This window comes from Phlebotomus papatasi, chromosome 2 (genome assembly GCF_024763615.1).
Source record: "Phlebotomus papatasi isolate M1 chromosome 2, Ppap_2.1, whole genome shotgun sequence".
NCBI lineage: Eukaryota > Metazoa > Arthropoda > Insecta > Diptera > Psychodidae > Phlebotomus > Phlebotomus papatasi.
Window position 1 is genome coordinate 111,428,275 of NC_077223.1, and position 12,990 is coordinate 111,441,264.

Genomic DNA, 12,990 nt, shown 5'->3' on the forward strand with positions numbered 1-12,990 from the left:
GGGTGTTCAATGATGGCGTGAATCGTGTGCGATAATAGAAACTTGATTCATCTATCGGATAAATCGCCATTAAATTTTCATTTTCCTCTGGAGGAAAATCTAAGGATTTCCTGGAATTTTGTTTGGTGGGATTATAAACCTTATAAGTAAGACATTTTTTTGGCATAGTTGGAGAATCCATACAGTTTGCATGGTAGTCAGAAAAAATCACTGAACTTGAACATCATTTTTGTATGCGAAAGTTCAAAGCCTCCCCCTACGGACTTTTTAAGAGAAAAAATTACCGAAAAAAATTGTAAAATAAAGTGCTAATACGAAATCTTTTTTTTTTTTTTAAACATTTTAAAGTAACAGCGATGAAATGGACAGTATTTAAGTAAGTTTTCAATATTCTTTCAAACCATTTAAGTAACTAAAACAGGACAAGACAAAGGAATGAAACTATGGATAAATGAGCAATAAAGTTTTTCTTTTTCAAAAATAACTTGTATTAAAGCCTTAAATAATATGGTACAGCAGACAATTCGAATAGTAGAGAAAAGTACTCTCCTTTCGAACGTTCATGCTTTTATTTTATTTTTCCTAATAATTAAATAAATCAGTCTCCATGCTGTTTATTAAAGAAAAATTTTTTTTTCCAGAAAAATGGGATTAAATCTCCAGTCTGAAACCCGCGTTATACTTCAAGGCTTCTAGCTGATAAACTTTTGGATCTCTTTAATTAACTTAACTTTTAAGTCTCATTTATAACAGCCTCTAGAAGTTCACTTTCTTGATCTAATTATCTGTTGCCAATTTCTTAGATAACATTCTAACATTCTGCCATCATTTGCATAAATATTTAACAAGGGTGAATTGAAAAATCGAATAATCACCCAGCTACTGGTAAAATATCCAATGGGAAAAGTTTAATATTCAGGAAGCACGAATTCATATATCCTTCCATCTACATAAGTTTCCTCTCCCGCATCTTTCCGGTAATATAATTTCAGTTATTGGAGTCCAAATGTAATTTTGGGGAGACACTTCTAAGTCACCCTGTAGTGTGTTCATTCAAGAATTTCCACCAGTTGAGTGGAGGGTGGTTAGAGTCGGGGTTTTTCTTGGTTTTTCACCATCCGTATGTGTCTGTCTCTCTCATTGGTGGGGGTGGAGGTGTTGGAGAGTGGTAAATGCCGAATAATCGTCGTCAGTGGAATCCTAATGATTTCATCTACACATCAGAATCGTGGAATTCAACTTAGTGCGATGGCGTCACCAACTCTCTGGCCATCCAGCCAATCCCTTGCTCAGACCCACAGATCAATGCAAGGCATACCCTTCAAGCTCAGTGGTAGTTTTCTGTGGTAGCTTCAGTTGTGCTTGAGAGGTCGAACGGAAAAGTCAAACCCCGGAAAACTTCCAACTGATCATTCTCAGAACACAAATCTTCTTCTCAGTGAAAATCTTCTCCAACCAGTCAACCACTGACTTTCCCAAAAATAATCACCGGAGAATCCAATTGGATTATGAACTAAGTTTAACTATTTCTCAGTGCATTGAGAACTGATCAACAAAGTTTCCAGAAGACAATTTGTAGCACATCCCCTTAAGTGAAATCTTTTGTCCAAGGCAAGTGAACTTCTGTTGCAAATTGATTAAGATATTGCGTTTATCGGGAAAAAAAATTATGAGCGGATTGCGAGCAAAAAACAACTCCAGACCACGTAAAACTTGTGGTGAAATCCAATTAGTCAAATAAAATTAGAATAACAATTACATCATCTCATAGCCACATAAACCCCTTCTCATCGCCACTTTTCAATTAAATCCCCGCGAAAAACTGGAGAAACAAGATGCTGTAGGCTGTAAGGATAAATTCCCTCTAAATTGCTGACAAAATGACTTTGGCACGGAGACCGTTTAAATATTGCAGAAGGGTGTAATTTATGATTAAAATGGATGAAATTAGTGGCACTTCTAGTCGTTCTTTGCAAATTGTTTTCTCCCATCAAATGGATAGGAATCTCTGAAGCGTCATTAGTGGCCCATCTTTCTTATTTATTTAAAACGAAAGAGGGAAGCCTAATAAGGACTATATCTCACCCCTTTAACTCAAATTTGCATTAAAAGTGTTACAATTTATTGTGGAATTGAGATTCAACAAGTCCCATTTCCCAATTTTGAAGTCGAAGTGGTGACACAATTTTGGGATTGAAAGGGTTGTGAGTAGAATAATAAAGTAGTAACATTAAAAACGACAAAAATACATTTAATATTTTAGAAATTTCTTAATGAAATAAAACGATACATACAGTATGGATGGTATGGATTCACAAAGTATTTCAAATAAAGTGATAAATATGCTCATATTATTAAGCAACTAAAAGAAAACCGAATTTATAGGATATTTTTGAACATAAGAGAGTGGTACGAAACTTTAGTCATCAAATCTGAACAATAAAGTCGTAGGCTTTTGTATAGAACAAAAGGAGTTCACACAGATTTGTCCGAGATTCCAAGACCTTTCCATTTTGTCCAAATCGTTTGAGAAATACACTTTAAAGAGAATTTAAAGAGCTTTTTATATCAGTTAGCTGACTTTGTTGTGGGTACACTGAGAGAAATCCGAAAAATCTAAAATAACATTCCGGAAATGTTAATTTTATCCTGCAATATTGATCCGAAATCGGTGTAAATATTATGCTTTTTAGGTGTATTAGGGGTTAAAGTTACCCTTTTCATGTTAATTTTACCATTAGAAAGCTGTAAATTTAACATTAAAAAATGTTGATATATTTTTACACCTAAAAAGTGTTAAAGTTATGAGGAAAAAAAGTTAATCGCACCCTCTTTTTTTTCTCAGTGTATTGATCACATATTTTATCTACTTCAAATCTGTAAGATTCTGTTACACGAAATATGTCTTAAAGTTTTGAGGTTGAACAAAACATAACCTAAAACAGTTCTAATTAATTTACTGACTAAATAAGAGAATAAACATTATAAATGTATAAATAACCAATATTTTTGATCATGGAGCATTTGCATTCAGTAAAATTCCTAAAAACTAAAATTTTGTAACAGATTCTTGATAAAACAAATAGTTTTCGTTCATCAAAAAATTACTATTTCACTTTTTATCGAAAAATAATCAAGCATATTTGATAAATAATCGTTGTAACCTTTACAAAAATTTCATAATTTATAAAGTACTATACTCATTTTTCCGGGTTCTCCTCCCAATATTTTGCCTCTGTAAGTGTCATTACGCAATTATATATAATTATTTATGATTTACACAAGTTATTCGTTGAATTATTGATTTTTAACAAAGCTAATCTCAATATTAGGTGAGATTTCTAATCTCACTATTTTTTATCAATTATTAAAACTTAATATTAAAGAAAATAAAACAATTTCTTAAATTGTTATTCATTCGATAATCTCAATCATACAAGTATTTTCTAAAATTCGAGAAAAGCATATCAATTCCTCTGTAAGCATGAAAATATAGAAAATTAATTAAGTTTTCCACCCACAAAATAGAAGATTTATTAAGAACCTTTTCAGACGTTCAAAATTGAAGTGGCATTTCCCAAGAATTCCTTAATTGCTTGTAAAGTAAGAAAAGTATTGAATTGACATTTTCCCATGATTTTTCTCTTTATTCATTATCTCATTTTTTGCTCCAACGTCAAACAATGCTTCAGCTTGTAATTTCAATTGATGGAAGAATCCACCCACAAGGGTAATAGGTTCATACGGAAAAAATGCTTTTCCACCCTTCGGCCTTCTCGAAAGTAATGAAATTACTATTGTATAAGTAAAATTGTACCAGCGATTGGAAGAGACAGCTTCAAGTGCTGATCGATTTCCTCTATAATTTTCCTCCTATCAATTGGTACTATATTCGTGAAGTCTTGCTGGGTTAAATGCAGCAGAAAAGTTCATTTATTGCCAACACCCACGTTGAAAAGCTCAAGAGAAATGCCAGAGCTTGGGAGAAAATTGAAGAGCTAATAGCAGTTGAGAAATTGTGATTTGCACATCTGCCCTTAAGTGAAAAAGATGCTGAGAGCTTTGGAATAAAAACTCGAAGGAATTTTCTCCAGAGCTTGTGCACAAAATCGTTACAGAATAGCAACTTTGAGAGAAAACTCAACGCAGTCAAAGTAAGAGAAAGAAACCCGAGAAGATGTTGTCTAAATTTTAATGATGTATTTCTTACATTATGCAGCAATTAAACCTGTTAATTTTTATTAAAAAAAAAGTCATAAGAAGATAGGTTTCTCAACATTAAGGAGCATTTAAAGAAATCAACAAACTTCTCTACATTTAAAGGAGTTTCTTAAAAAAAATGACTTTAAAAAAAAAACCTTTTAGTCAATTTTCTATTTCTATCGCAACCGTTAAACCATAATATAGTCATATTTAAATTTTAAAATGTGATACAGCGGACAGCTCGAGTGGTAAATGGAAGAATTTATCTCCTTTTTTATTTTCTTTGATGTTTTTTAGTTGTCGGACGAATTTTGACTTGACCTGCATAAGTTTCAAGACAATTTGAAAAGGATTTTAGAATGTGAATTCGTAATTTTAGGCTTGTTCGCGTCATTACACATTCAGCCTCTGAGAATATCAAAGAAAACGCGAAGAAAAGAACCGATGAGCTTGAATTTTGATTTGGCCTCATTATATCTCTGCTACACTTTATAGGGTCAGAAAATTTTAGAAGTTTTATAAAATCAAAATTTACATCTCTTTCCTTTCCCAATGGTATTCCAGGTATTTCATATTTTCTATCCCACTCTAGTCAAAGTTTAAATTGTTGTGATGCTCACGATAAGGAGGAAAGTACGGAAGAGTGGGAAGGATATTTCAAAATGAAAGTTTCCTGATTTAGAGGTATAGATCGTATAGATGAATAGAAAAATATCAGGTTAATTATTAAAATTTTCCTGAATAAACTAAAAATAAGATATATTTTAGTAGCGAACAAATTTATTTACTGAGAAAAATTTGGGTCAGAGACGACAATCCCGTGGACCGCAAAATGTAATTAATTTGCCGAAATGATATTGATTCTTTTGAATTTATTGAACAATATTTTCTGTGTATTTAAATTATTTTTTGCGTGAGTAAGTAGTTTGGCTTTTTTCCTATAAATAAATTGAATTTTAATAAATTCTACGTCAATTAATCGAATGACTTCAAAAAAAATTTTTTTTTGGAGGTTAACTTTTAACTATTCCTTTGCAAAGAAAATAATTTTTGGTTTGAGTTTTGGAAATTTTTCAAATTTTCTTTTTTTCCTAAACATATTTAGTGTAGAAATCATGCTAAAAGACTCCATTCCTCTCTAAAATATTTTATTTAGTTAAAAATATGAAACTGTCCCATTCTTATTAATTTCCAGAACAATTTGACTCATTTTTCAGATCAAGTGTTATAACCTGGGAATTTTAGAGCAGAACGTTTTGATAGAATAAGAAAATGAGATTTAATATTCTTTAATAAAACTATATATAAGACTTACAAACTATGAAGTGATAACGAACTTTTGCAGTTTTTATTCAAGAACAAATAATATCAGTTCATTTTTTATTTAATAAATGTAACGTATATCAATTTAATGAAAGTTAATTAAAGATGCGTACGTTAATGTTTTTTCGTCTCTCTCTATTAACTTTCCATCACCGAAAAAAAAATCAGATGGAGTGTAATATTGACAGTTTATCATTTTAAACAGAATTTCAGTGAATTAACCACCCACTTCAGGTAAATGAAAATTTTCAGTGGAAAGAAATTGCGAGAAAGTATTGAGAAAAAACAACAAATTCCATTTTCCATACCCGTCAATGACCCGTAAAATCCATATGATGTCTATTCTAATTTTAACAATGATTTATACATCCAAACAAACTCTTCACACAGAATATCTTCTCCGGAAATGATAAAATATTTCGTCCACAATAGCTATTTTTCTCACCTCCTCTCACATCCTGTGTTTGTCCGTCTTGTTTTCAATTCTCCCGTCAAAGGTTCTTATCGCACAACGCAAAATCTTCGAATGAATAAAAGAAGCAAAATTATCTATTTCGGATTTTTTTTTTCTAATAAATTGAGGGAAAATTGAAAAATATATTCTATCAATGTACTAAACAGAACTGCACGTACTAAAATAAATCTCAACACAAAGTCTTATTTCTGAACTAACATTTAACAAAAAATATAAATAAATAGTTTATTTTGTGAAAAAAAAAAGATTTCAATCTTTAAAAAAATTAAGGACTGTACACAAGCGTTAGAGTTAGAGAACATCATATTACAAATCAAGCCAATTGTACTAATTTGTTAAGTAACAATCTTTTACAGAGAACAGATATTTTATAAGTTACAAATGTGCACAGCATTTCCAGCGTTTTCACATTTTGTGTGGGAAACCCCTCACATTTCCCCAAATTTAGAAGTGTTACAAAAATAACTCGATACAACCAGGATTTCCTGCACTTCCTTAATATTATATTTTAACCCCAGGAAAGTTAAGTAACTTTAATAGCTGCTTATGGATTCAAAATTTCTTTCAGAAACAATATCTGCTGCATTAACCTTCATATTTGCAATACAAATACGAAAAAAGCGAAATCAAAATGAATTGTGCAGAGTTCAGAAAGCGAGGTGCAGAAATGGTAGAGTACATCTGCAAATATTTGGAGACCCTTGAGAATCGTCGAGTTGTGCCAAGTATTGAGCCTGGCTACTTGAAGGAATTAATTCCCGGTAAAATTTCCCTGCATTTTTGAAATCACTAGAATCTATTAATAAAAATAATTTGGCTAAATTGAATGCAGATGAAGCACCTATGTACCCCGAACCTTGGGAAGCAGTCATGGATGATGTAGAGAGGAAGATAATGCCAGGAATGACTCACTGGAATCATCCGCACTTCCATGCGTACTTCCCATCTGGGAATTCCTTTCCTTCGATTCTTGCGGACATGTTGGGCGATGCCATTGGGGTCATTGGATTTTCATGGGCAGCTGGACCATCTCTAACCGAACTGGAGGGAATTGTCATGGATTGGCTGGGAAAGGCATTGGGTTTGCCCAGTTTTTTCTTGGGTCAGGTGCCTGGAAGTAAAGGTGGCGGAGTGCTTCAGGGATCAGCATCAGACTGTGTTCTGGTGGTAATGTTGGCTGCCAGAACACATGCGGTCAGACAATTGAAGAAACAATATCCGGATGAAGATGAAAGCCATCTTCTGGCTAAACTTATGGCTTATTGCTCCAGAGAATCGCACAGTTGTGTGGAAAAAGCAGCAATGATCTCCTTCGTAAAGTTAAGAATCTTAGAACCAGATTCCAAGAGCAGCCTACGCGGTGATACAGTGGCCAGGGTAAGGGAATTTTGTAACAGCTCAAAGAGCTTAAGGTAAACACTCAATTTAGGCCAAACTAACTACAGAACAGACAGAAAGGAAGAAGAGGTGTCTCTCAAAAGAAGAACCAGATGTATTCTTATTAGGAGAAATTTGCTCAAATTGTAAAAATAACATTTCCATTTGTTTATCTCTCAAATTCAACAACTTCCCAACAAAGATCTTCACAATTGCGCCACATACAAACAGTACTATTCGAAAACATTACTAATTTGCATATATACTTGGAAATACTGAATTTTATTGTATTTCTTGAGAAAAAATTCTCTTGTAGACAGATGTTGATCATCAGTTCGGAGTCCATATTTTTTGATTTCCCAAAAAGAAAGTGGTAAATTTAAATATTATGAATCATACATCGGATTTCCGTTTATACTTGTATCATGAATTTATGCTAAATACAAGAGAATCTTGTGTAAGATCCATTAATTAAGAATATCAAGGGGATCGTACCTCCATATTTCACTGAAACATGTGTGGCATTTATTATGAAGAACTCTTAATCGACTTACAGAGATTTTTGAAGTAATCAATGCATTGAGAGAGCGTAACATAAATTTTGAATTTGAATTGTAATTAAAATTTTGATTTTCGGGAATCCAACGAATGAATGTACAGCACAGGTTTCGGCAACAGTTTTTACAACTACTCCTTCAAAAGCTGCCTAACTATCAATTGTAGTGACAAGAACTATCAATAGTTACGTTAACACATCTCAAAAGCCTAATTGAATTTCTATTAAAAACGTAAATAAAAAGCAAAAAGAACTTGTAATATTAACATAATATTCAAGTAGATGTGTTTCATCAACCCTTTCTCTCTATAACTTTACAAGAAAGTTATTGGCTACCATTCTAAGTACCAAGTAAAATGAGCAACAAGTTTGTTTTTTATATTAAGATCGTTCAATCTCGGCGATTTCACTTATCTATCAATACAATAACTTATCTAGATAATGTACTTAACTTCTGTATTTTATAACAATTCTTACAACGCTTTTCTCTTTTAATTATCTATTAGGCTTTGAAGGAAGATGAGAAAAACGGACTAATTCCGTTTTTCATCTCAACAACTCTGGGGACAACTGGATCTTGTGCTTTTGATAACCTAGAAGAAATCGGGACTGTACTCCAAGATTATCCGGAAGTTTGGTTCCATGTTGATGGAGCTTACGGAGGAAGTTCTTTCGTCTGTCCCGAAATGAGATATCTCATGAAGGTAAAACCTGCATGCATAAATCTGAGCAGAATACGTAAATATTTCAATTTTGTTTCTAGGGTATTGAATATGCAGATTCCTTTAATACGAATCCCAACAAGTGGATGCTCACGAGCTTCGATTGTTCAGCCCTTTGGGTTCGTGATCGGATTCGACTGACGTCTGCTCTTGTGGTATAAATTCACAAAGCATCTTGATTATTTTGACAATATACCAATTTTAAGTATGATTCTGTTTTATAGGTCGATCCATTGTATCTAAAACATGGACATTCCGATACTGCTATTGATTTACGTCACTGGGGTGTTCCTCTGAGCCGACGTTTTCGTGCTCTCAAACTCTGGTAATACAAAAAGCTTACACATATGGTATTTCCGATGATATTAATTCTCATTTCTTTAGGTTCGTCTTTCGCAGCTACGGAATAACCGGAATTCAAGCGTACATTAGACGCCATTGTAGATTGGCCAAACGTTTCGAACAGATCATTTTGCGGGATGACAGATTTGAAATTTGCAACGAAGTCAAGGTAGAGCTATGAAAGCTAAATATACGTGGTTATACATAAAGTATCTTTTGGTTTTCAGATGGGCTTAGTATGTTTCCGGCTCAAAGGATCTGATAAGTTGAATGAAAAACTACTGAGCAATATCAATGCTTCTGGTAAAATTCATATGGTTCCAGCCAGTGTGAATGAACAGTACGTCATTCGCTTCTGCGTCAATGCAGAAAATTCCACAGACGATGATATTGGTGAGTTATGTTTCAAATATTTTATTGTCATTCATTCTTATTGTGAATTTATAATGTATTCCCAAAATCAAAGTCACAATGATAAATCAATTTTCGGGAACTTCAGACAAAAATCGTGACTGAGATGATGTGGGAACATCAATTGATCTCTATTTGATTGAGTGACTTGCGAAATCTATTTTACTATCACTAGCCTCGAGGAAAGATTGACAAGCGATCTATTTCTCAGAAACATTAACAGATTTGAGGTTAAGGATATATACATATGATGTTAGCGATAGCAGCAGGGTTTTTAACTTGACTGGAAATGATTGATGTCCTTTCCGTAAAATGACATATAGTAAGAAATTTATTGTCGAAAATCTTACAAAGATCAATTGTTTTGTAGAGGAAGTTAATGAAAAACATATCAATAATATTGAATGATCAATTTGTAAACAAATTCTTTTCTTTCAGACTATGCATATGAAGTAATTAGTGACTATGCAGCTGAAACTCTTGAGAAGGTATGCCGTAGAAAAACAAAGAAAGTATATTTAGTAAAGAAATATTTTCTGTTTAAAATATAGAAAGATATTTCGGTAAATTTATTTAGTAGAAAATATGTATACAAATTGCAAGAAACACTCCCCCGAATTGAATTATCAATAAATTCATTCAAAACAGGATCAAGCGGATGAACTCACAGAAATCAGGGATCGTAAGAATAAGGAAACACTCGCCCAGAAACGTTCATTCTTCGTCCGAATGGTCAGTGATCCGAAAATATATAATCCGGCTATTAATAAGTCGGGAATACCAAGAATATCCACTGAAGCCATGTCTCCGACCATCCCTGGAGCCCCAATGATTCAGACACCCAAGTAAGTTTTTTATGTTTTAAATTTCAAAATCTTGAGGAATTTTAATGGGCGAAAAAAGCTCTATGCATATCTATTTTTGACGTGCTTTGCTTCTCTATGGGAATGTGTGGAATTTCACGTTAAATTTTTCCTCCCGTTCTTCCACTTTATTTTCCGCAAACACAACACTCTTTTTGGACTCACGCGTGGCAGCAATACTTCGTCATGGATCAGCTGGCCATTGGCTTTCCTCTTCCAATCATCCGACGATGGACCAAAATTGAGGTATGACTAACCGTTCAAGAGTTTTGGATCGGATGGCTTATTCGAATGTTGCGATTGGAAATATTTATCAAAATTGAGAAGTCCCTTTCGAAATTATCTGTCAAAGTTAAATTGACAGTTGGAATTAAATGTCAATGTTATATTGAGAACTCGGAAATAATTGTCAAATGTAAATCAAACAAAACTATCAGTTGAGAAAAATCTAACAATTATTTTTTTTATAACAGATTCCGTCATTTAGACACAACAGTTGGCTTGCCAAATTCCCGCAGGAATTCAGCCACCGGCGGTGGATCATCTCCATCACCTGAGAATGAACTGGCCATAACAACAACACGTTCTCCCAAAAGATCTCCGATTCTTTCAAGGAAGAAGAATAATGCTGGCGCCAAAAATGGATTGGATCCATAAATGACATTCGAAGAGCACAAAAATATTCCAGTAAATCTTTAGTGTCCCAAAAAACAAGCAAGTTATAAATCACGTAACAATTCAAAGAAAAAAAAAACATTAGAAAATTAGCAAGATATACAAAAAAATAACAGGAATTTAGAAATTACAAAAATATTTGAAATTGTGACCAAACAAATTTAGAAAAATTAACATTTTGAATCTCTTTTCGCGGTCTCTTTATCCGTCAACCAGACAATTTCTGGAGAGGAAAAAAGAAGGCTCATTCAAACATTGTATTTATCGATAGAACAAAAATGCCATGAGTAAAAGAATAAATACAGAGAACAAATAGAAAAATTGATGTTACTTTTGAATCAAAATGAGATTTGCAAACAGAACTTTTTTACAGAAACGCGCTATGGGAGAAAATTGGGGAATTCCCAGAATATGCCGTGCAGAAGTGACTTCAACCCATTAAATCTTCCATCAGACACTGCCTCAATCTCATTATTCTTAGACTTGATGAACACCGACTTAGGATTAATCATCAAAATGACGAAATCCGGAGTCTGAACCTCGGTCAAAGTACTGTATGCTATTCTTATTTCACAAATTACATCTTTTAATACTGTGTCTAATTCTTCTCTGAAAGCTTCGTTACTTCAAAATTTGACCAAGAACTTGACTTCCTGCTATAAAGCTTATGCAAATACAACAGCGCTCAACATCAATCACGGATTGATCAAAGAAGTGACGCAATGTTTGATGCCAAAATCTGACGGCAACCACGTGCTCCGCAACTATTTTTTGCGCACTTTTCATTCATGCTTTTCTAAGTTGTAACAAGAAGTCCGGATTCAATGAAACCTTCAATTAATTGGTCAGCAAAAAAAAATGCGGTATTGTCGCGCAAATGACGAGATTATCATTTTTTTATTTGTTTGTTTAAAAATTACAAAAAAAAAAACTTGTTGAAATTTTCGATTAAAGCCATGTAGCAAAAGGAACTTTTTGTCCAATCACCTGGGTAATGTAAATATTGGATTAAACGTGATCTTTCTGACAAAGAGTAACCTCTGAGTGTTATTCAAAATATTCCCAGGGGAAAAATAATTCTAACAAGTTTAATACAGTGATCTTTTTCGAGAGTTTGAGAGAATCAATTAAATTTGATAAATTGGTCAATTAGTTTTTAAATGATATTTGGTTGGGATCTTGTGATTTGCGTTTATTAATATTAATATCCTGATGGTTAATGATATACGATATATTTAACCAGTCGATTTGAAAATGATAGACACAAAGTTGAGTGATTTTTTCGTTGTTTATTCTTTTTAAAATTATGTTTAATCAAAATTGAATACAATTTTATGAACTGCATGTCGAATCCTACACCTTTTGTGTCTTAATTGTATCAAAGTATCATACAGTGCATCTGTAAATTTCTGATTCAAAAAAAAAAAACATAGTTTCAGAATCAGACATATCTATACGTGTACGTGTACTTAAAGGCCTTCCAAAAGAATAGTTGAAAAAGTAGTAATAGTAATATAGAAAAGAATAGAAAAGTGTTTTTTTTTAAGTATGATTTCAAAATAAAGCAAGTAAAATATTTTATGCAGTATAATAATTTAAATGTTTTTTTCGATTCAATTATTTTACGGAGACACTTAAAACGTATACTTTGGACGAGAAAACCATTAAGAATAAATTTTAGATAATCTTGGTTAATAATTTAAACTTTAGATATTGCACAACAATAACTTATTTGATTTATCAATTTGATAATTCTCATAAGTGCCTTCTAGAAAAAAATAAACCATTTTCCAACAAATTAAAAGTATTTAATAACTATGTAATTTTGAGATAATTTCATAGCAAATCCTCAATCTAAGACTCTCAAATACAGCAATTTATATCAATTATACTTTTCTGTCAATTTTGGATGGAACCTCTCAACAAGTTATATTTTCATTGAAAACCATCCTATATTTACTTATACACACCAACAATGTGTTAATTTACAATGATTCTCTCCAATATTCTGCATACTATTCTCAGAAGTCCGTTCATTAAATT

The 12,990-nt window shown here is 32.6% G+C and overlaps 2 protein-coding genes across 3 annotated transcripts in view; one reads left to right on the forward strand and one right to left on the reverse strand.

The window, feature by feature from the left end:
• Positions 1–12,990, reverse strand: part of LOC129800883 (ribonuclease P protein subunit p25) — a 29,300-nt gene that overhangs the window by 5,493 nt on the left and 10,817 nt on the right. Inside the window, exon 2 of one of the 2 annotated variants that reach the window (XM_055845613.1) lies at positions 5,972–6,046. The exons of the other annotated variant lie outside the window; for it this stretch is intronic. The gene's annotated coding sequence lies outside the window, so the exon portion shown is untranslated. The remainder of the gene's footprint in view (positions 1–5,971; positions 6,047–12,990) is intronic. 2 annotated transcript variants of the gene reach the window in all.
• LOC129800874 (tyrosine decarboxylase) lies at positions 1,194–11,268 on the forward strand. Its single transcript, XM_055845601.1, has 12 exons — positions 1,194–1,611; positions 6,570–6,762; positions 6,834–7,378; positions 8,441–8,638; positions 8,698–8,811; positions 8,881–8,981; positions 9,041–9,167; positions 9,226–9,391; positions 9,848–9,897; positions 10,058–10,254; positions 10,447–10,518; positions 10,746–11,268. Exons 2-12 carry the CDS (start codon positions 6,633–6,635, stop codon positions 10,927–10,929), a joined length of 1,884 nt encoding a protein of 627 aa, XP_055701576.1. The 5' UTR covers positions 1,194–1,611; positions 6,570–6,632; the 3' UTR covers positions 10,930–11,268.